Source organism: Panthera pardus, unplaced genomic scaffold (assembly GCF_024362965.1).
Source record: "Panthera pardus isolate Hobbes unplaced genomic scaffold, ASM2436296v1 HiC_scaffold_12, whole genome shotgun sequence".
NCBI classification, from domain to species: Eukaryota; Metazoa; Chordata; class Mammalia; order Carnivora; family Felidae; genus Panthera; species Panthera pardus.
The window spans coordinates 67,911,048-67,936,812 of record NW_026526677.1 but is presented as its reverse complement, the minus strand read 5'-3'; the positions used below and the strand labels follow the sequence as shown (position 1 = coordinate 67,936,812).

General features: G+C 35.7%; 1 protein-coding gene across 13 annotated transcripts in view; it reads left to right on the top strand.

Moving 5' to 3' along the window:
- DLG2 (discs large MAGUK scaffold protein 2) overlaps positions 1-25,765 on the top strand; it is a 2,072,859-nt gene that overhangs the window by 506,639 nt on the left and 1,540,455 nt on the right. For all 13 annotated transcript variants that reach the window (XM_019450186.2, XM_019450181.2, XM_019450179.2 and 10 more), the window contains one exon: positions 9,674-9,748. In XM_019450186.2, the coding sequence (XP_019305731.2) occupies positions 9,674-9,748 (75 nt within the window). The remainder of the gene's footprint in view (positions 1-9,673; positions 9,749-25,765) is intronic.

Genomic DNA, 25,765 nt, shown 5'->3' with positions numbered 1-25,765 from the left:
ATTGCTTTGATCTTGTTTCTGAATGGCATTTCTTTCCTCAAAGTATGGACCTTATTTTGTGAACCTGAAATTTTAGATATATTTTATTAAGTGTTAATTCAAGGGAGGTATTTTTTACGGATGAGCCTAAAAATGTGTCAGAAAGAAAAATGCAGTTTATTTTAAAAATCACAAGCTTTGTTTCCATAAGAGTTTGTAGTTTAAAATAGATAAGATCTGTCAATGAAGAATATTCTTTGACTATAGTAGTGCATAACATCCAAAGTTTGTTTCTTGCAAGGAGGAAGATATGATTGTAGTCCTTTCTGCTTGTCTTCTTGTGTCAATAGGATGTAGAGACAACGTGTAAATATTAATGATATTCAAAGTATTTTGCAAGACTATGGTTTTAATCTTATATTTAGAGGCTTAAATTATTCTATCATATCTAACTCTGCACAGCAATAATTCAACTTCCAAAGACTTCTAGAGCTTCAGGGAATATTGGGACATGCTTCCACAAAGTGCTAAAATATGATAATACACTTTTTAGAATTGTTTCTTGAGCAATGATTTCAAGTATGTGATCCCAGACTGCAGAGTCAATTTCTGACTCCCAAATTTAGTCATTTAAAATTACACTATTTCAGATATTCAACTTAGATTTAAAATTTACATTTAAAATTCCTGATGTTTGCTAAGTACTTTCTTATATTTTTTCTCATTTAATTTTCATAATGATTGTGTGAGGTAAATATTATTATTTTATACTCAGAGGTGAGAAAATAGACTTAGAGGAGCTAATTAATCCCTGATTGATAAGATAAATATATATGTGTGTGTGTATATATATATATATATATACACATATATATATGTATATATATATATATACACATATATATATGTGTATATATATATATACACATATATATATGTGTATATATATATATATGTAAAGTTTAGTTATTTTGAGAGAGAGAGAGAGTGAGTGCAAGCATGAGTGGGGGAGGGGCAGAGAGAGAGCCAGAAAGAATTCCCAGCAGGCTTCAGGCTTACTGCAGAGCCCAACAACGGGGCTTGAACTCAAGAACCATGAGATCATGACCTGAGCTGAAATCAAGAGTTGGACATTTAACTGACAGAGCCACCCAGATTCCCCAATAAGATAAATATTAATATTTACACAATATAAATATATTTATCTTAAAACTATTAGAATATGTACTAGAACCCTGGGCTAAATCTTATATAATCTTTATAATAATCCTTTAAATTGGGGATTTTTCTCTCCAATTTACAGATGAGGAAACCAAAACTCACAGAGACTGAGGAACAGATTTAAAGTTTCAGATCCAGAAAGTGAAAACTGGCATTCTAACCCAGGTCAAGAGGATTCTTAACATCCTAACAGTATTAAATACCTTTCTCTATAGCCTTTGATGGTTAATGTGATAACAGAATGGACTAACAACACATGTCAAATGCCTGGCATCTAATAGGTTCTCAATAAATATTATTTTATTATACATATAGAAAATACCTTCTGAATCTAAGTCCTTGGGCCCTAGATTGATACCATGCAATGTCAAGTTACAAAAGTCAGCATGTACAATAAATCTTTAAATGTCACCAGCCTGAGAATTCAGAGCCTATCTCACTCGTCGGAGTTGATTTATCCAGGTAGCCAGCTGGCTAAAATATTATTTTAGCATAGAGGGTTTAATCCTTTTAGCCACAGATTGCACCTTTGTTAACCTGGGCAAATGCCTGACTGGAGTCACAAGGGATTTTGGAAAGCATGAATGTGACTCAGCACTGCTATCACACACTATATTATTATGCTCAGCATCCTATAAAGAATGGGTCAGCAGCATTTTCATTTACAGAAGAGGCAAATGTATGACTCCTCAGCATGGCTTCAGTCTTAGTAAGGATTTCCTCAGAAACAAATTAGGCCACCTTATTTTAAACATCTTTGAAACCTGAGAAAATAAAAGAAAGCAAGTAGAAAGACAAGCCCAGAAAGGGATGAAGTCATTGTAATGAAGAATTATCAGGAATTATGTACAAAATGGAACAAAAAGGTTAACAGTAAACTTGAATATGTTTTGTATCTATAAGTGATACATTGAACAAACAGGGTTAATGGGATGTAATGATAGAAGCCACGTAATGGCTCCCCGTTTTTTGCCTAATATTTCTTAGTGTCAGTAATCTCTACCCTGTTGTCTAGATGAAAACTTGGGTAGTCCCATGACTTTTTATGAATTTCCAGTTACGTGCAAGGAACTAAAAGTCATGCAATCACTTAAAATAACAAATACAGTTTCAATTTAGTAATTTAAATTGTCCAGGTCCAAACATTAATTGTAACTGTGAACACTTTTCCAGATGAAAGTTTTCTCTTTTCTACTATATAGTATAGTATAGCGATATATATATATATATATATATATATATATATATATATATATATATATATATATATATATCTTTTCAGATAAGAAAGGATCCTGTAGCCTTTTCTTTTCTTCTTCTCCATTTGCTAGTTGGTAATTCATCCTTCCAGGTTTGGAACATGAGAGAGAAGTAAAAATAAGAAAGCAGAAAGTTCTTATTGGACTGAGATTATTATACGTTTTGCTCTCTGAAACTGACATGTAGTAATAAAGATAATAATAACAAATACAAAGAAAATAGCTGACATTTTCATAGTGCTGATTACGTATAGAAATAGTTCTAAGTTCTTGTATTAATTCCTTTAATCTTCATAACTGAAGCAAAGGGAGGCTAAGCAATTTGCCCAGTGTCACCTTGCCAGGAAAAGGTTGTTCTGGGATTTTAACCCAGGCAGTCTAGCTCTAGATCCTATCTTTCATGAGCACTGTTGTGGGTCGTGGGGATTTTTCCCTTCTGGGTCTCTTTGACTAAATCTTCTGTAATGTGGATGATGTATTTCTTTAGCCCCAGGTTTTTCAGCAGTGCACCCACACAAAGGGTTGTCTTGGCAGGCATCATAATGGCTCCAGGATGGCTTTTTTTTTTTTTTTTTTTTTTGCCTTGACAAACTCTGGAAGTGCAGGCTGGCCCAAATGAAGCCACTTCTCCTGAGGCGATAACCAATTTGCCATGTTCTCTTACTCATTAAATTTTTCAGGTGGGAGTCATATCCAAGTATAACCTCCCAAATTCCAGGAGGTTGTATCAACTCTAGGTATAGGCCCACTAAAGCCTCATTTACTAATTTAAGTGAAAATAAGATCCCCTACCCCAGTCCTTCTGCAAATAAATCTCTTTAGAAACCTCTGAACACATAACCCTTCCATAACCTCATCATAGATAAGGGTTCAGAGACTTGAAAGTAGTTCTTGGTAATTTCCTTTGAAACTAAAGCACCTCCTTTGGAATCTCAGTTTTATCATATCTTGATGTCTTACACAAGACTACCAATATAACATTGTGTATCTATACTGTACTTTTCTGCCTGGGAAAATTTGATTTTCTCCTTTTCTTTAACAACTTACTCTAAAATTGCACATCTTTATGGCAAATAAGGAAAAGAATTGGATAAAAACATTTATTTGCTCAAGTAAATTATTTATATATATAATGTATATATATATATACATTATATGTCTATGTATATACATTATATATATAAATTGAATCATACACACACACACACACACACACACACACACACACATACTATTTGGAGGCATCCTGGGAGTTTTGTGGGGTGTTTTTTCAACTCTTTTTGAAAATTCCCTTAACTCTTGGTGTACTGGAGCATATATTGAATTACAAGTCAGAAAATGTCTTTTCTATCAATTTTGTAAATAATTTGTTTATAATAATTAATACTTTAAATAGAATTACTCATCACATTTATAAAGTACCTTACAGTTCACAGTCCATTTGCACAAAAATTATTACATGTCATTATAGTTCTGCCATGCAAAAAGCCACTTAGTTTTGCCCTTTGGTCATCATGTTTCCATGTCTGTTTCCTTTTCCATCAAGCACCTGAGAGTTTTAAAAAAGATGAGAGACACCTCAAGTACTTTTCCAAATACTCTACTCGGGAAATCCTCCTGTGTTTTATATAGGATCAGGACTGGATCCATCTAGGTCTGTCCACTCCTTCATGGAACTTATTTGTCCCACACCCTGTCGTCCATGCACTCACTGTTAAATAGAGATAAATGAGGGGAAAGGCAGAAGTCAGCTGTCTGTGTAGCACAGAATAGTTCTTTCTCTTCAATCCTATGTTTCTGAGGCCAAGAGTTAAGGGGCTTCCTGACCAAGTCCTCGAATACCCTGATTCAACACTATCAGATGATACGTGGTGCACTTTATCTCAAAGGCCATCTACTCATTCTTTCCCCTCCTAAAAGCTTTATTGGAAAACTGAAGTGTCTCTTCTATAAAGGTCTTCCTTATTTACCCAGTCAGAGTTCAGTACTCTTCCCTTTATCCTGAATTTCTCTGCACAGTTTTTCATAACCCTTTCTCATCCATTATTCCTGCCCCCCAAATGGGTGAGATTGATCTTTTTGATTGGCCCATGTCATGTTTTAGTTGTGTCATATAAATATTTCTTCATAATCGCATGCTTATGAGGTCATTTTTTTCCTTAGACTCAGAACATTTTTTAGACAGAGACTGAGTCTTGGTATATCCTTACTCCTAATACAGTAGCTGACACATAATAATTTCTCATTGAATATTGAGCAACTAAATGAATGAATGAATGATCCTAATATTTAACCCTGTTTTCTTTTTAAAACATGTTTATATTTAATTTTTTAATTTTTATTTTTTAGAGAGAGAGAGAACATGAGTGAGAGAGAGGGGCATAAAGAGAGAGAGAGAGAGAGAGAGAGAGAGAGAGAGAGAAAGAAAGAGAGAGAGAATGAACGAATCTCAAGCAGGCTGCACTACCCTTAGCAAAGAGCCCAACTCGAGGTTTGATCCCAGGATCCTGGGACCATGACCTGAGCCAAAATCAAGAGTCAGATGCTCAACTGACAGAGCCATCCAGGCACCCCAACCCTGTTTTACATGTAACATGCTGTATTATATCTCCTAAAAGTTTGGGATCTCTTTGGAGAAAGAATATTTAAATTTTGAAATTTCTAAATTTTATGTCTCTCTATATAGCTAGCATGGTGTCTTCCATGCAATAGATATTTGATAAATGAATGGTTGGATAAATTAATGAATAAATATTGTACAGTAACTTATGAGACACTTCTCAATCCAGAAAAAAAGCCCTATGATTGCAAGAATCATTTCACTGTGACTATAACAATAAAACCTTTCAGCTTGTTCTCTGCTTTCAGAAGAACATGCTGTTTTGAATGAAGCATTTAGGTCAAATTTTTATTTGGATGAATCAGTTCTTGCCCTGCCACACACAAACTTGTTCGGAGGATTAAATGACTGAAATATCTATATAGGTACTTTGTATACTCCAAAGCACTCTAACAGACATATGCAAGCCCCTCATATTCAGAAAAATCCTCACTCTTTCAGAGGATGGGATGCATTGGGTAGAAAATCTTTAGAGTTTTCTTTGTCAAGTGTATGTCACTATTCAAATTCTCTGTAGTTATATATTTATATAATCAATCTGAGCAGTAATTGTCCAGTGTACTTGGCTCATTTGTTCCGGATATTCCAGATTGAAATATGTCAAGATATTATAGTCTGGAAAAGACAACCAAGGAAGATGAGAGCCTTGAAAACATCAACCTGTCTAAACAGCACAGTGTTTTTAAAAGACCAAAACCCACTGCTAGTTTTGTCTCTTTAGAGAACATGTTTTCCAGGGTTAGCATTGCAGATCCTAGAATCCTGATCAAATCATATATCAGTGATCTGTGGGTAGGTATGAATATCCAGGGTAGATGGATGGAAGAGCAGGAGAAATGAAAGCTCTGTCTTTAAGATAATTTGTCACCAACTTTCTTCTTAAAATCTTGCTTGGAGAGCTGGGCTGGCCCCTTGGGGAATTCTAACATTCTCTCTGGATTTTTGCCTTCTTAAGAATTAACTTAAAGGTTGGGGCACCCTGGTGGCTCAGTTCATTGGATGTCCGACTTTGGCTCAGGTCATGATCTCACAGTTTGTGAGTTTGAGCCCTGCCTCTGGCTCTGAGCCTAGAGCCTGCTTTGGATTCTGTGTCTCCCTCTCTTTCTGCCCCTCTCTGGCTTGTACTCTCTCTCTCTCAAAAATACATAAACATTAAAAAAAAAAGAATTAACTTAAAGGTAGGTTTGAGGGTGTCCTTTCCCTTAGTATTTGTTATGTTTCTAGGTGACCTGTAAGGGGTGGGGATCTGTCAAGTAGGTGGTACCCCCAAGCTCTTCTGACCACTGTGCCCACATTAAATGTTAGCAACAATATTGAAGAAGGAGAATACAAACTTGTAAGGAAAAAAAATTCAACCCTTTACTTCAACTACTGTGGAAGTTCCATTGACCCTTGTTAGGTCTTGTCTTCTTTAAAAGTTGATGGAGGGACTAGAGTGTATTATGCTAAGTGAAATTAGTCAGAGGAAGATAAATATCATATGACTTCACTCATATGAGAACTTTAAGAAACAGAAAAGATGAACACAAGGGAAGGAAGCATAAGTAATATAAAAACAGGGAGGGGGGACAAAACATAGGAGACTCTTAAATATGGAGAACAAATAGAGGGTTACTGGAGTGGTTATGGGAGGGAGGATGGGCTAAATGGGTAAGGGGCATTAAGGAATCTACTCCTGAAATCATTGTTGCATTATATGCTATCTAATTTAGATGTAAGTTAAAAAAAAAGTAGATGGAAGGAAGGTTTAGGAAAAACCTAAGGTTAGGCCTTTCAATAAACAAACTTGAGTTGAAAGCTCTTGTGAGGCCATCTCTACTGACTGTTCTCAACCTTTGTTATATCTCAAACTCACAGAAGAATAATTATATCTTATGGTAAACGGTAGATCAGAACGATAGGGGGTTTCAACTGGAGGGTGCACCCCTTTGGAATAGGGAACATATTAAAATCTTGGAAAGAATGTGAAGTTTGGAAAAGATCCATGGGTAAATGACACTTCTTCTCTCCACACTGAATTTGGTATAATGAAATCTTCTTATTTTATACATAAGAAAAGTGAGATTTAAAGTTTTAAAGTAACTTTCCCCAGGTTTCACAGATGGATTAATGGGAACCCTATTGAAATCCAAGATTCTGACATATTCTGATTGAATTTTTTTCTGGTCACACACTATGCATAATAATTTATGTCCATGTGGCCTCTGTCTTCAGTAGGCCTTTTCATGTGTCTGCCCTGTATAATTATACTGTTAATCTGCTCCATTAAAGTACTAATGGTGGGGAGCCTCGGTGGCTCAGTTGGTTAAATGTCCAACTTCAGCTTAGGTCGTGATCTCAAGGTTCCTGAGTTTGAGCCCCACATTGGGCTCTGTGCTGACAGCTCAGAGCCTGGAGCCTGCTTCGGATTCTGTGTCTTCCTCTCTCTCTGCCCCTTGCCCATTCATGCTCTGTCTCTGTCTCTCTCTCTCAAAAATAAATAAACATTAAAAAAATTAAAAAAAAAAAAAACACTGATGGGAAGGCCTTAGGATCCAAAGCGCATGTAGTAATGGAGTCAGAGAGACACAGATTTCCATCTTTATGCTGTGCATCCATAAAAGCTCAAACCCTCTTTATTTATGCCCACATCACACTTTATGAGTACTTATATTCCCCCACCCAGGCATAGCTCAATTATTATTTGCCTCTTTGCCATGTGCTCCTTACAGATAAACATTATCTAGATACAAAACAAGCTTATTACTACTACTAATGATAACAATTATAAATTATTATAAAAGAGATATTCCTCACCATTAATATTGTTTGTAATGAATTCTAATAATTATAAATAATAATAATTAGCATTTTAAATAGAATTTTAGAATTTCAAAAAGCTTAACCTCATATGTAGATAAATTATATTTATTTATCTGGCTTAAGCTATCAGAAAAGGAAAATAAAATTTCCCTGTTACTTTGTGTGTTCTTGCAAATTGTGGTAATGGTCTGAGGTGAATCTATATCTATCGTCTAATAATATTTGTATGAACAAGGCAAGATACTAACACTGTTTTAAATATGTGACTACCAAGACTCAGCACATCTCTTGGCAGCAAGTGCATGGTTGAGCTTAGCTTCAAACTGTGGTCATCTGACACTAGTCAAGTTTACTTTATGTACCCTGTTGATACTATATGTCATATTTTGATTTAAATAAGAAAACTGAGCATGGATATTGATGATCTAAGTGTATTTTTGTGGTGGCTTTATCAATAATCACTCAAACAGCACTTCAGAGTTTAGTGATGCCTTAAAAATAGATCACCTAAATAAAGGTTGTTCTAAAAAGCTTACAAATCACAAAAAATAATTTTTAGCACAAGTGTTGAATTTAATATTTTATTCCAGTTAAATAAGACATATTAGGATCATTGATAATGTGGAATTGCATTAGCTGATGACATGTCTTAAGCCCCATTAATTGGGTAGAAATTGAAAAATACAAGAGACATCTTCTCATAGAGGGTGGATACATGTGCACAAGAGTCAGTCAGATTCTTGATGTAATCTGAGCTATGCTGCTTTCTGCTAGGGTAGCTTTTAGGCAAGTTGCTTACTGTCTCTGAGCCTCAGTTTACTCCCCTGTAGAATGGGAATACTAACACTTCTATCCATATTTGTTGTGATGACTAGTGATAATACAATGGGTCTAGAACAATCTTTAGCATATTTACTAGCTCAATAAATCAGAGCTATATTTTTTTATGATTATTGCTAGCATTATTATTTGTATGTTTATATTATAGTGGAGTATAGAATAAAGTAAATAAAAGGTAAGCGATGTTTTATTTGAATCGCCCCCTTCCCTTTTTTAACCCCTATGAGTTCTCATTATTATAGGGATGAAGCAGTATTGTTACTTAAAGGGAAGAGCTTCATTCTTTCTAAAAAGCCAATTAGAAATGAATTTATAGGAGTTACAACAAAAGAATAGGTCAGCTAGAGATAAATTTCTTATGTAAAAAGAAATGCCTGGCAAATGCCTTACAATGTCAAATCTCTGTGTTCCTTGTTTCATTTCTTTGCATCTCATTTTCTGATGTGACAAGAAAGACCTCTAAGATCTGTTCTATATAGCTCTACATCCTGGGGTTCTATGAAATGCCCCAGGGAGAATCAACACCACTAGCTCACAGTCTGGAAGGGGAGACAAGTAAATGAGTCTATCTGTACCTTAATGGATGTGATCTTGAATGGGTACAGCAAGTATCATTGCTGTCTGAGAGCCTAGAAGAGAGGAGACAAGTTTTACTTCTGAGTTCTCACATGGTTCCCACTGGGGCCTGTAAGGCCAGCTGCTGAAGAAGCCTGGTGCCAAAAACCCAGTCCGTAGAGTAATATGAACAACAGCAAAAGATAATTTCTTATGCCTTGATAAGAGGAGAAATTACATACCTAGTTTTCTGCAGCACTGCACCAAAAAATCATCCTCAAAGGCTTCTCCTATACTTGTAAATAAGGTAATAAACACCGTGATGATAAACATGTCAGCTTGTATATATTTCTGCACATAATATATAAAACATAACATCAATTTTACTTATTTCCAGCAAAACCAAGGCAAATGCCCAGCCCAGAACTGTTCAGTGGAAGCCCCTGCTTGGATGCCTGTCCACCACTGTACTGTAAGTTTGATTATTTCAAAATTGGCTAAAGAACTATTTTTATATTTTGGAACAACTTTAGTGGAATGGGCTAGAATCCTTTCTGAAATTCTAGAAAGGAGAATGTACTTTCAGAAAGCTCTGTATTATAATAAATACCTGTGATTAGGGATTTATGCATTTTTTGGAGTCAGGATAATTTGCAAAAGATTTATTTAAATGGGTTATTGATGATTTAGATTTGGATAGTCATTAAAATGAATATATTTGCACATGTGTTTTTTTTTCAGTAGCTGCATATTCAGCAATACTTGATTTTAGATGCTTTAGAGAAGGATGCTTTTCTGTCATTGTTGTGTTCACTGTTTAATAGTGATGAGTACACAGATTTCCAATTTTCAAGTCTTTCTTGTATAATAATAGTCTCTGCATTTGTGTGAAATCTTCCATCAGAGAATTTTCAAGTGCCTTAGAAACAAACAGGTACTATGTCATTATCCCTGTGTTACCAATGGGAGATTTAAACGCAAAGGGAGTAAGAATAGTGCATCAATTCTAAAGCTGTGAATAGTCCCAGACACCCTAACTCTCCTTTCATGAACTCATTCTACTACACTGTGATACAAAGTAAGTGAAGAAAGTGGCTGATCTGGATGATACTCTCCAAATGTGCATTGCCTGATAGATATGATAGTAGTTCCTTTGAGAAATGTGTGTGCTGTAACTGACAGTTTGCCTATCATAAAATAATTTGTGTGTGATGGGGACAAGGAGTTTGAAAATTATTTTTTTGGTCATTCCCCTCATTGGACCTACCTTGCAAGCAATGTAATGTGATATGTGGAACTTCTTAAATGTCCTCATCTATTGTTGAGGTACCAGCTCCTGAAAGGTGCAGCCGGCTATCATAGCATGACTTATGCCTGCCTTCTAAGGCAGTAGGCTTGCAGGAGCCTACTTTTCATTCAGATTTGTAAGAGCATGAAGACTCTTTCCTTGTTTTTGTTTATTTGTGGAAGGAGGAGAAAGTGGGATCACTTTTAATGAAGGAGAGATGATGATGCAAAATTTTGGAGGCATTCCTGCAGTGCGGAGGCAGCCCAGACTTGCTGGAGACTTGGAGAATAAAAATGTCACACTTTTGTGAGCAGATGGTCAGAGGGGAGTGTGTGCTTAGGGACTCTGCTGATGCCAGGAAAAGGATGAGTTTTAATAATTCTCTTTCTTTAGGTGTCACTCCTTTTATTGTATCCCTGATGATATTGTCTCATGATTACTGGTTTATATGTCTATTGCACCAAAGAGACTGTGTGCTACTCAGGGTCCTAGTATACCTACACCTAGGTAAATCCCTGGTATATGGAAAGTGCTCTTTAATAACAGGTTCAAGGCAGGGCTATTCAATCTGTTGACTTCCTCTTTAGTAAATGTTATTAAATTATCTACAACTTTTACATTTGTTGGTGAAGAAGGATAATTATAGTATTTTACCTTCTAAGGTACATGGTTTCCATTTCTTACCTTCAAGGGTCATTTTATAGTTTTCCTTCACAGAGTACCATTCAGTATGTATTTTGAAGAATTTTGTTTCAAACTAGACAAAATTTAGTAGTTTGATTCAGCTGTGTCAGGGACCATGTCAGTTTCTGGAGGTACAAAGATAAATAAGAGACTATGCCCATTTTATCAAAGATAATTCATATGTAACACCAATAAGAAAGCTGATCCTCTACCTCACTGATAATTTCAGCACCAAATAAAAGAAATTTGACATTTCACTTATTTGTGCAGTCTTATTGCAAGTAAGTCCATTATTAGAATTCTGTCTTTTGGATTATTAAAAATAATCTATCTTTCACTATTATCTTGGAGTTGGACCCTGTAGGATCTTGGAATGCCAGATGAGGTCTTTCTGTTATAGGACATTTGTGACTAAATAGATGACTCCATTTAAGACCCTTCCTGAAGATCACAAGTCAGAAATGCCAAATAGTCTGATTCTCAATTCTCTGGGGAGAACATCAGAAAGAAGTTTTTCCTTGCTTCTGCTATGGAATTAAGAGCTGTTGGTTTCATAGATTTCCTTTGCTGTTTATTTAAAACTAATTACATCTCCCAGTGGGGCAGATTCTAGAGGAGTAATGACCCATAACGATTCTGTTTTCTCTGTGAGTAACCCCAGTTCACAAAGGTGGGCTTTTAGTGGTCATGTTTGGGCTATGTGAGTCTGTTCCTGGCCATGCCTGACTGATCTAGGGGTAAATATCACATCTCAGCTGGGCCAGTGGGAGTCTCTCTCCTGGGAATTTGGAATTTGTACTAGAGAGAGATACTAAATTGGTAGCCAGCAGTATTGAATGATATGAATGACAATAGTTTGAAAAATAATCTGTGAACCTCCGTAGCTAAGATCCGTATAGCTGCTCTATATCTGTCCTTCTGGGGTCAAATCTCTCTTTGATTTTGTGAAAAGGTCCCAATCAATAAGTTACATTTCCCCCTAAATTACTCCAGATCTTGTTTTGTCATATTTTGTTTATTTTGGGACTTTAAAGTTTTTTTTTTTACTTGTTTGCAACCAAAGAGGGGGAAAAAACACCTTGACAAATACCCCTATTGGCAACACTTCTGAGGCTCCCACTAGAGTTAATATAGTGAGTGGTAGTCTCACACAGAAAGGAGCACTCAGAACACTGAGATTTTGATAATTTCCAATAGTCTATTTAGCAAAAGAAATAGTCTATATTTGTTACAAAGATCTGATTATATACTACACTTGGCTACATGAAAAATCAACAAAGGATAGTTTGCTAATGACTTAATCCACATATAGAATGAGAAATCTGAACAGTTAACTATATAGCTAGCATAAGCATATTTATGTAACAAAAGACTTCATATATATAAAATTGTTCTGGTATTAATTTCCATTTTCTCCTCTCTCAGGAAATAGAGAAATCTTAGCCTCATGTATTTAAGAGAATGTTTTGTTGCCTCAAATCCTTCATTGACTGAAACAGGTTATAAATAAATTAACACATACATTCATAATAAATAGATAGTCTGTTATCTTCGTGCATTTTTTAGCTTCAGTTGATTGTTTCTTACATTTTTCTCCCCAGTGCTCTATTCTTGTTCCTTGGTGTTTTGCTCTGTAATGATTGTATCCTTATAATTGAGCTTTATTACTTTTTTCAAAAACGTCTTGGTCTCTGTGTGTGCATTTGCCCCAGGTTCATATTAAGTGCAAAGCTTTTATCATTGGTTTTCCTAAGAATGCTTCTCTCTGCAAATTGCTCTGCAAATGCCTGTCACCAGCTCCATATTGCCTTGAAAATGGCCTCTATTACTATTTGCTCAGGCTCTTCCTAGATGCTCTCTTTTTTGGCACTCCACACCTCTGTAACAATGGAACCAAGAGGTATTTTAAAGACTTTTCCTTTTAGCCAAGACTACACTTGTACAAATTAGGGTTCAAGATGAATAGAAATTTCACCCTCAGTAATTATACAGAAACATGGACATATTTATATTTTTTGAATAACAATGAAATATCTTCCCTAGCAAGAAGTATGACAGTTTTATTTTTTATTTGTCTCTCCTGTATGGCTGCATTAAGCACTTAAAATGATATCCTTCTTCACCTCTACACTTTACATTTAGTTGGGTTGTATGGGCATGTGAATATGAACACAGTGGTTACCTGATCCTACCACTTACAAGCAAATGAGAAGAGACCCACAGACTCTGGGACTCTGGTGAAAACAGGCAGATCTCTGAATCTGGAGTGAACTAGGCTAAGAATTAGTTTCTGGCACTTGGAAACAAAGAACCTTAGACTTGACCAGCTGCAGAAGGCTTGAGTGGCAGCTGTGTTTCAGGGCATATGTCCCTGGACTATTCAGTATGGCTATGGTGTATGTATGCATGGATTTGATCACTTTCAGGAATGTCCCAGACACAATCCTTAGTTACTGGGTATTACTTAGAAATGACTGTAGGGGTGCCTGGGTGGCTCAGTCGGTTAAGTGTCCACCACTTGATTTCAGCTCAGGTCACTATCGCGCGTTGTGAGATTGAGCCTCGTGTTGGGCTGTGTGCTGACAGCATGGAGCCTGCTTGGGATTCTCTCTCTCTCTCTACCCCTCCCCCACTCATGCATACACACTCTCCCTTTCTCTGTCTCTCTCAAAAATAAATAAATAAAAACTTTTAAAAATGGCTGTAATGTGTAATGTTATTATTTAGAGTATGACATATATATATATGCATGATTTGTCCAGAAAAATCACTTTCTCTGCATGTTTGCATACTTGGTTGTTGGAAATTAAATAATGCAATGAGAGGAGTTTCTAAAAGTTAAAAATAAAGCTCCTGCTATTATAGAGATTATCGTGGATATTGTTATACATATATATTTATATATATGTATATATATAGTTACACAGTTATATAATATTCACCACCCATAAATAGATATGTGAGGTATTTTCAAAAACCATGTAAACATTTGCAAATTAGAACACTGGATTCTGACTACATCAGTTTTCATGTATTTAAGAATCATTTACTAAGTACATTTTAGAAGTTGTAACTGACCCTTGGATTCTTCAAGATAGAGCAGCAAACAATACATGTAAATAATCATTATGCTGGGTAATACATGCTATAAAATGCTCTATACAAAAAGATATGAATGTTGAGAATAGAGATTTGTGTCAAGATGGATTTTGGAAGACAGAAGATGGAATATTTGGTAACAGTTAAATATGCAAACTTTAAAACTGAGTAAGATTTGTGTTAAAATACAAACTGCGCCACTTAGAAGCCATGTGACATTGGACACTTTACTTAAATTCTCTTGAGTTTATGCATGCAACAGGATATTTTGAGATTTATATGTGATAATGCATAGCAAGTGTTAACATAGCACCTGGCACATAGTAATTGCTTGATAAGTGGTAAGAAAAAAAGAAAGAAAAGAATAGGTCATCCCAGAAGGAAGTGAGTGGGGTAGGGTGAATTGGTGAGAAACATAAAAAAAGACAATAAGACGTTATTAATTTAGGGATATTTATTTAGATATATTTAGGAGAGTTTTTTCTTTAGAAAACGATTTAGTCTGGGACAGAGAAAGATTCTAGGAGGAGTTAATATACAACTTTTTAAGACTCTGAAAGCAAAAATTCTGAAGCTCTTGAAAAAAAAGTCATTTTGCTCTCTGACAGGCAGCAGTTGATGATGTAAGAGTATCATATTAACAAGAGATGTTTATATTCTGAGTAACAAAGGCCATTTTCAAGGAGTAGCGTTGGATACTCCTTTTAATTTAAATCATTTTAACATTTCCCTACCATATCTCTCTAGATTATGAAAGTAATTTTTCTCTTTTATGGGAAATCAATAAAAACAGACGTTCTCCCAAAGAAACCAGGGGAGATGTTCTTTTAAAGTGTTAATTGTTTCAGCATGTTCTCCCAGACCGCCTCACATTACCCACAGTCAGGATCATTCAGTCTAATTGAAGCCAGTTAATACAACGTGCATAAGCAATTTTATAGTAATCTAAAGGTTTTTCCTCCTCTTTTTGTAGCTCCTTCTTCGCTTTTATTTTTTTCTCCACAGTTCATTGTGTGACCTCATTTTGTATACAGCCCACATAAATACCCAGACCATGGCACTTAGAAACATCCAATCCAGTCATAAAATAAATAATGTTGTGTCTGCTCTCTGGGTGTTTCCAGAATTCCTATGAACACAGCACCCGCTGGGCTAACTCAGCTGCTGGGAAATCACACCCAGGATGGTTTTGATGAGTATTGTCTTTCCAAAGACTGGATACAATTTTTACTTTTTAGAGCAAGGTTTTCATACCATCAGCAGTCCCCTTATAGAACAAAAAGTCAGGGCATTATCATATGATCACAGTTTTAGGAAAATTATGGAAAATTGCAGAGTATAGGACCTTAAGTTGATCTGCACCAGGATTAAAGTGCATCTGGGCATCTGGGTGGTAGTCATGAGGTTAGAAAAGAATCCAAAGGGGAAATTATCTTAGAAAAATCACAATGCACTTCAAGAAATGGGAACTCTGCAGAATGTTTCTGGTTCCAATTTTGCTGTAGTGAAGTGCTTTAAATCAAAGAAAGTATGAGGAAGATTAGATTGACACAATAGATACATCCCCTTTTTCTCTCTCTTCTGGCCCTTATAGTACTTCGGATGTATCCTTGTTTCCTCTCTAGGTTTGAAAGAGTGTACTAGGAACTGCAATACTTACATCAGATAAATTTCTTACAACAATTCTGAAACATGCCCAGAAAGGAAGCCCACAGTATTTATAGAGGGGGCGGGTGGATATGGGTTCATGGGAGAGATGAAAGGGTATTCCCGGTGAACACACAACAAAAACAAAAAACGAACAACAAACAACAACAAACAACAAACAAAAAACAAAAAACAAAAAACAAACAACAACAACAAAAACACTATACCGACTATAGAACAGAAGACATGTAAGCATGTACTCTCATTCCCTGGGCAAAGAGATGAAGATTGCAAATCCTGATCTGGAAGAATGGTAAGTAACCATCCAGGAGCAAAAGGCAGGCCCAAAGTAAAATGAAGTCAGCAAATTTTATGTGTAGTGTCCCCAGCTCCTTCTTTTTGTATCTTTTAATATTTCCAGAGGATTCAAACTTTACCCACTTGACTGATTTTGTGCCTCAGCATTCACCTACCTCTTCCTACCTTATCTTTTTTGTGATGTTATTATAAATGGTATTGTTTTCTTTTTTTAAAAAAATGTTTATTTTTGAGAGAGAGAGAGAGTAAATGGTATTGTTTTCTTAATTTCCTTTTTGGGTAGGTTATTGCTAGTGTATGGAAATACAAGCAGTTTTTGTTTATTAGTACTATATCCTGAAACATTGCTGAATCTATTAGTTCTAATAGCTTTTTAGTGAATTACTTAGGATTTTCTATACACAAGATCATGCCATCTGCAAAAGGAGATAGTTTTACTTCTTCCTTTCCAATTTGGATGCCATTCATTTAATTTTCTTGCCCAACTGCCTTGGCTAGAATATTCACCACAATATTTGATAGAATTGGCAAAAGCAGACATTCTTGTCTTGTTTTTTATTTTGGGGGAAAGTATTCTTATTTCGTCATTAAATATGTTAGCTGTGTGTGTTTTTTTTTAATAGATGTCTTTTATCAAGTTGAAGAAGGTCCCTTCTCTTTCTAGTTAGCTGGGCATTTTTGCCATGAAAAGGGGATTTTTGTATGTTTTGATATTTGTTTTTAACACTTAAAGTTCTAATCTGTTGAAGGAATGCCTTGCCCTTCTATTGAGAACATTAAGCAGAACTTGTCTAGGATCCTGAAAGCATAATCTATCTATTCATAATCCAGACCTGACTTTGCCAGAGGATAGCTCTTTTGTTTGACAGATGAGAACACTGAAGCTCGGAGAAGTGAAATACCTTTTTTTTTGCATCTCACAACCATCACATAGGGGAGCCACATGAGTCTTTTGGGTACCCAGTCTTTTCTTATTTCTGATAAAACTCACTATCCCTCCTGAGCAAACTGATGCTTTTGAGTTTGTTGTGGAAAATAATGAATTTAGAAGAGTCTGGTATTTTATCAGCTGTGCCTTTGTGTCATAGAAGGTGCCATGAGGATTCTATGGATTGCAATGCTGGGCAAATTGCATTATTGGACAACCCATCCTGGCAGCCATAGTAGCACGTTTGAAGGTCTCCCTTCGCAATACTGTCAGGATTTCTAATATTATTTGGAAAATTCCATGTGGATAACCACTATGTAAACAGAGTTATAAATACATTTAGAAATTTGGTTATGTCCTTCTGTTCAGAGCTAAAGAAATTTTAATAATCTTAAGGGGATTTCGGGGCTTTATTTTCCTTCTTCTTGGATTCTTCATTTGATGTAGGAATTGAATATGAAATGATCTCTCAGAGATCTTCCATGGTAGAGCTATAAGCTACAACATTATTTTTCAGAGGTTTGTGGTGAGATGCTAATATAGAATAGAGTGATTCAATAACTTATAAATTATTGAGAATACAAAATGCTATAATGTGATGGATCTGTGGATTTTCCAATTCAAGGGCTTTGTCTCTGTGGCCAGAAAACCCCATGAAGAATTGAGTATTCTTTCTGACGTCAACTTAAAAGAGCTTAAATTTACTGAAATTTTTACTTATTTAGTATCCAGCAAACTCAATTATGTAGTATAAACTGAGAATCATCTACAAGTAAACAAAAATGTGTTGAAGTGTACTAAATCAATACTTTAATGTTCACAACCCATTTACAGACTACTACCTATTCTATGACCTCACTGTGTAGCCTTTTTAAGGTTTCTCAGGGACATGTATTTGAACACGAGAGACCAATAATACCTCTTTCTGAGTCTATTTACACACATTTCTAATAACTATGGTTACTTATTACCTAACCCATTAGGTGAGATCCAGATAATTAGAGCAGGTATATGGAAATTCAGGAGAGGGCATTACTAAAGCCTGGTATTTTAGCAGCCAGAAGAAGTGGCAGCTAACAGTAAGAAATCTTAAAAACAAGCACAAGCCCTTAAACTCAATGAGATAACTCAGTAGTGGGGCATTGGTATATTACAATATAATATTTTAACTGATGTTTATAAATGTTGGCCATGAGTCAACACAAAAAAACCCCTATAACTATGTCCAAATGTTTTTTGGAGAATAATTACCTTTATGACATGTAACTGTGACTACTAAAAAAAACTGCCAATTAAAAAAAATGTTCAAAATACAAAATAACGTATGCTACTTCAATGGATAAATTTTAATTCTCTGGTAGATTCATGTTTGTAAACATCTCTTTCTTTGATAGTTTTGATAGATGAGTGGATAGCTGACATGTTTCAGCTTGTACAAACTCTCAGGGTGGTAGATTCCTCTCTTTTCCAACTTAAGTAACTGAGGTATTGGCTTGAATTTGTGGTAGGGACAAAGGTGGTATTGAGGACAGAGACTTGCAGCAAAACAGGGAGTCCTGGTGTTACGTGAAAGGAGATTTGTGTTGGGTGTTGTACTGTCACTGATTGTGACAGTACAATGTGCGAGGCATTGGCATGTATTGGCATTACATGGGCTTTTCCGTGTAGGTTAACGTTCTTCCTACTGAACTTTTCATTTCATCAGCTGATGAGTGTTTCATAGCTAGTAGGGTCATGGGTTTTGAAATCAAACAGAACTTGTTGAGATCTCCTTTCTCTCATAACCATATGAACTTGAGTAATCATTTCAACATCTCTTTCTCTCAGTTTTCTCATTTGTGAAGTAAAAATAATAAATACCTACCTTCGTGAGATTATTTTAAGAATTAAAGACAATATATGCAATATGCTTAAATCAGTGTGTGGCACATAGTAGGTACTCAATACATGTTAACTTTATTATTATGACATTATTATTATCAGCACTGGAAAACTCTGAACATGGTTGCAGTTTAAGATTTATATTTGCCTCACAAAGGCACTTCTACAATGAACTCTGACAGGATGGCCTATCTTTAACTTACCTCAGATATTGAATGATATAATTGAAAGATATGTAGTTTGAATGTTTAAATGAGTTAATTTTTTAAAGATAAAGTTTTGACTTTTTTTATGACAGTGATTTCTATGACAATTTATATACCTTTGAAAGTCATTTCTGAACTCAAAGCCATTGCTATACTTGTTTTGGCTAAATGAATTTCTGAGAAGTATTATGGGACAGTGGGTTCCAGCATCGAGTGGTGAAAGAGCTTCTGGGAACACACACGATTGCTTTGGCTATGATGTGCTAAGTCCAGTGCAATTATAATGGAATCTCTCTTATTTTTTATAGAAACAAAATAGATGCATGTCCTACAAACTCTCCTGGGTATTTCCCTCTGGCTATCATATTATTCTCTTTTATTTATATAGATCACTATAGAACAAATGCAGACATCATGAAATGCTCTTGATTTGGGTGTTGGTGGCTGTTCATAAACCAGCTACAAATATAAGTCATGAATGACAGCTCTTCCTAGTGAATAATCCCACCTTGAAAGCCTCATACTATGCATGTCTTCTTAAAGAATTTTTCCTATGACAATATTCAGGGCATGGTTATTTCACACAACTTGAGCCTTTAAACAAAGGCCATACAACATATGAACAGAAGTGTACTTTAAGTAGTAATGATTATAATCCTTTTGAAAATGCTTATTCTTTGTACTTTTTGGGGTACATTACAAAAAATTCATTGTATTTATAATAAACATAGAAATCCAAGGAAATAACAACAGAGAAATGTTATTAAATGCCTGAAGTATATAAAAAAAAAAAGAAATGGAGTTGTTTTTATCAAAGACTTCCTTGTACCTGCTTACTCTTCTGACTTTCGGTGCTGCTCTTCTGATTGTGCTCATCCCCTGTTCAGGCTTGCCTTATTTAGATTTAGCCTTAGGTAGTCCAAACAGGGGAAGCTATTCCACAAGGCCATGTCTGTGGTAACAACCAGCTTCCTATGACCAGTAGAGAGCAGGTGTCAATGAAAAACCTCTTGAAGCAGCCTCCAGCTATCCCAGATCTCTCTGGAATTGTACAAAATGTTTGGACAAACTTTGGCCCAAAGAAAAATTTTAACAGTACTTGACACAGAAATGGAACATTAATTGCTGCAGCTCCTCAAGGAGGTCCTGTTGGCAGCAGGCAGCTAGTCTCATGACTGCCTCATAAAAACACACCCTTCTAGTCTGGATTGATGGATTAGCTTCAGCAACAAAAGGTACAACAAATGCATTTAATCAAAACCCCAACCTGAGCATGATTGGAATGGGTGGAGATGGAGCAGGTTTTATAACAACCACTCTTCCATTATAGCAATGATGAAAAATGTATACAAACATTAGAATATTTTATTTACTGACCCATTTATTTTCAACCAACTCAGAACAAACACCTCATTAAAGAAATCAATGTCATTCAAGTCCGGATTGGCTAAATCTTCCAACCTACTGAAAAAAAATGCTAATTGATCTTGATGGCTATTTTAGATTGCATTTTGGTGAAGTAAAATTTTGTACAATTTAATATCCACAACTTAATTAAACACATCCTATAAATAGCCTGTCTCTGAAGATGCTAATACTCTGTTGAAAGAATCAGTTTGTTTCTGCAATGGATTTGGTCATACACCATTGTTCTTTAGGTTGTGTCAGCATTTTCATTAAAAAGTTGTACTCTATTTATAACTTGGAAGCAAAAATGCATTCTGAGCTAAAATTGAATGTCCAAAGTCTTTGTCCAAAAGTACTTTTCTAAAATGTACACAGAATGGAAGTTTTATGATTCTCTGAAAGCTTGTGGTCTATAAGAAGACCTAAAAGACACCAACAGAAGAATTTCATTGATTTCAGTCCCTTGTGCTTCAGGACAGCCCACAGAATCTGGAAAGAAAACTGGGCTGTGGAAGGGGATACAATCTTCTCTGACACAGTGCTGGAGAATCAGAGTACTCAGGTGTTATTCTTGGTTGCACTACTTGAAATACACTGGAAAGAGCATGGGGTTTGCAGTTAGTTGGAACTGGGTTTACTTAATTTGGGAAATTTCTTCCCCTCTTTGAGCCATGTATATTGATCAAATGAGATGATATACATAAAACTGCAGGACAGTGTTCATTTCCTTCTCTTGTGATTTATGGTGTTGCTTGAAGCTACTGACTTGCTTTTCCTCCATTGTTTATTGCACTTTTTTTCTGAGAATTGATTTTATGAGTAGCTTTCCTTAAATTTGTGTTTTTCAAACATAATACTAAGTCAAATTAATGGCAAAACTAATTACAAGACCACCCCTAAAGAGGACAAAATACTATACAAAGTGTAAGGACCTCTTGTGCAATAGTAGAGTATGTAGAAAATCACTCCTTTTCTCTCCATCAACCCCTAGTCTGGGGATTTTCTTTGCTTTCTTTACCCTTATACTATACAGACAAAGTAAGCCCAAACTGTCCACCAAGTGAACATGAGAGAGCCCTTGGCAGCAGAAATGTGTCCTTCTGTAGATGAAGGGAAATGCTCTCTTTACAACTTTTTGTTTAAAGAAAAAAATAATAGAAACGAGGGAAAATTTAAATTTCCTGTTGCCCATTGCTAGTTTATTATCTCAATTTATACTATTTAAACAAGACTGAGACTTCTGTAGCACATTACTATTATTCTTTCCGCTCACCCAAATCCATTTATTTATTTGTCTTTCCTCCTTTTCTCCTTCATTAATTCCATAAATCTTTACAGGGTGTTTGTTATGTCCCAGGCACTATACTAGATCCTATAAATTCATAGTATGGTAAAACATACATAGTTCATGCCCTCAAGGAGGAAGTGGCAATAAAGAATCACACAGGTGAATATAAGGTTGCAATATTGATGAGTTCTGCAAAGGAGATATATATGGTGTTTTGGGATTGCATTTATGGAGACATTGATATAGGAGGGGGGAGGTCAGACAAGGGAATAGTAAGGGAATACTAATTAAGCTTAAATTTGAAAAGTATAATCAACTTGGGGGAGAAGGAAGAAGAGATTTATTCAGGCAGAGGGAACTGCATATACAAAGATCTTATCTCAGCAGTGGAAGTTCCCTTTATGAGGAGCTATATGACCAATATGGCTGCAGTTCAGAGAATACATTAGCTTGGTGGGAGAAAGGTTTACGAGGGGGATGCAAGTTGATGATATTTAGGATTTCACTGAAGTGTTTTAAGTATATTGGAAAGAGAGGAGAAGATCTGGTAGCATGATCATATTTGAATTTTGAAATCTTTACTCTGGTGCTCTGTGGAGAACAGGTAGGAAAATGGAAAAATGGTTGTGGTTAAAAACCAAACCAAACCAAACAAAAAACTAGTTATGAAGCTTTTGTAGAAGTCTAGGCAAAGATAAAGGTAGCATAAATTAGGGTGATGGTATAAAGGAAGAAACATGAACAAGTATGAGATATTTAGGGGTAAGGATGCCAGGACATAGAGATGAATAGTGTATGGGAGTGGTTAAGAGGAAGGGAAATGTCAGAGATGACTCATTCTCTGAATGAAATAGTGAGTAAAAGTATCATTTACTGAATTTTGGTGCTCTGGAAAAACTTCATTTTAGGTGTGATAATGGGAGGATCATCAAATCCATTCTGGACAGGTTTAGTTTGAAGAATCTTTATGACATAAATGAAGATGTTTGGTTGGCCTGTGAACATAGGCAAGAAGTTAGTACCTGATAAGAGATGCAAGGTCAAGGAAGGTGTTTTTGCTTTCCTGTGCAAAAAATAATAATATTTAAATGCTGATGTATCTGAAAAACCAACTGAGTTAGGGACTAAGCAATGTTCACCAGATTATTCAATAAGGAGGTAATTGATAGAGTAGTTTCAATAAAGTGGTAGAGGTTGAAGAGGGATTGAACAAATAAGATGTTTACAATATATGTTGTAGATGAATAAGATCTTATGCTTAATTGAAAAATGCTGACAGGAGTTGTTGTTAGAGTAAGAGAGAAGTATTTACTAAGTATGTAAGCGAGAAGGCCTAATCAATATGTTTCCTGGAAGAAGGAAATGGGTGAGGCACAGAGACCATGTACCATGGTTGGTCTCTAATCTATAAATACAGATGTGTAAGTATCAGTACATTCATGCATGTTTATGGTGGGAAATTGAGAGAAATCCACTCTGATGGCTTCTGTTTACTCTGACATAGGAAGCGAGGGAGGCCACCCACTGAGAGTGCAAGGAGAGATGGAGAGAGGGTGCATCAGATGCTGGAATCACCATTATGGAGAATGGGAGGATGAGGTGAACAGAGAAAAGAAGTGAGACTGCCAGGATTCCTTCAGAGTACATGTGAAAGTTCAGTCCTTTAGGGAAAATGCTTTCTAATCTAACCCACTCCCTAGTGTGGTCTCTTTGGTTTGAATGGTCTCAGCTTTTGTATAGAGGCAGCTTCTATCACATCATACCAGCTAGCTTGTCTCACATTGGCATGATTCTCTGCCTCTTCTACAGATATGTCTAATCTCTGCAACATAAGAGGGTGACTCAAGGATAGGAAACATGACTCCACAATATCTGATATAACACAGTGCTTGTAATGCAGGTTATTAAGAGCTTATGAAACCTGAAGGAGTTTTTAAACATGTGTCAAATATGGGACATTCTGTACTGGGAACTCTGGACAAAAGAGATGACTCTTTGTTTAATATATGCCTTTATGAAATAAAACATAGGGATGGCCATTTCCACCTTTTTCAATTAAAGGGTAACTTCTATTATTTATTTATTTTTAATGTTTATTTTGAGAGAGAGAAAGCATGAGTGGGGGAGGGGCAGTGAAAGAGGGAGAGAGAGAATCCCATACATAATTCATCTCTATGTCCTGGCATCCTTACCCCTAAATATCTCATTGTGGTTAAATATCTCTAACCCCAATAGTTTTTTTTCATTTCAGGAGACTTTGAGGGCTTCCAGCTTAAATATCTTTGCAATCACTGTTTCATGTGAACTGAACATTCTTCTCCACACACTGAAGAACGGACTCTTTTTTGTCTTTTCATTTGAACTTAAATATTACCTTTTCAGAGGTATTTTCCCTGGCCACAGGTTCCTCCTGGGGAATTTTTGCCCCTTTCTGTCTGCTTCTAATTGCTTATCTTTTTCCTTAATAAACCCTCATCACAATTTGTAATTGTGTATTATTTGCTTTCTTATTTATTATGTCATAGAGTGTAAGCTCTATAATGGCCAGGAATTTGTCTATTCTTTTTGCTGTAGTGTACTCAGAATCTAGCACAATGTCTGTGATGTAGAGTTAATTAAATATTTATTCAGTAAATGAATGTATGGATGCATTAAGGAATGACTGAAAATGAATGAATGAATCAATGAATGAATGAATGGATGAAGTAACAGGAATGAAACAGCTTGACCTTACAGGGTTGTTGAGGGGATAATACATGGAAATGGACACAAAGATGTTTGAAAAGCAAAAGTCTTGTAAACTTATTGAGCATTTATGTTAAACTTACTGTATCAAATTATTTGATTGCTTCATATTTTAATTTGCTTTTGTGCTATAAGTAAAAATTTAGAGCATTTTGCAATTTAGATTTTCTTACCACTCTTGCCAAGCAGCAGCCCATTGATATGCCATAGTTAATTAATTGAAGTAGATTTTTTTATGAAAGAAGAGTCAAGTCTCATAACCTTTGGGTGGTTTGTGTATTGATGTGTGTGTGCACACAGTAATGCATACTAGTGAGATGCATAGAACTTATAGAGAAATGTGATGTGCCTTTTCTTTCTGTTCATGGATTGCTGCTTTAACTTAATTGAATTGGTTACTTTTAGACAGTCTGATTTTGAGAACTACTAGATCTTCATGCTGAGTATTTGGTAGCATTATTGGTAGCATTATTGTTTCCTCTGACTTCTCTCTCTTCATCTGGTTGTTCATTTTTGGGGGGATCTGGTTTCTTTTACTTTCTTTTTTTTAAGTTTATTTATTTATTCTGAGAGAGACAGAGAGAGAGAGAGAGAGGGAGAGAGAGGCAAAGAGAGAGGCAGAGAGAGAATCCCAAGTAGGCTCCATGCTGTCATTGGGGAACCTGACACGGAGCTTGATCCCATGAATGGTGAAATCATGACCTGAGCCAGAATCAAGCATTGGATGCTTAACTGATTGAGTCACCTAGGCACCTGTAGTTTTCTTTTACTTTCCAATTTCACTTCACAGACCACTCAGTGTAGTTCCCATATAAAATAACTAAGGGCAGTTCAATTTTCTCACTCTTCTATAACTATTATTTGTCTTCCTGCATTTTGAAATCTTGAGAATAGCTTACCTGAACAGCACAATTTTATGCAGGGTGTCAGAAGTAGGGGGGGAACCTAACAAAATTAGGTAAGTAACTTCATTATACTAAAAATAGGCTCAAATTTAT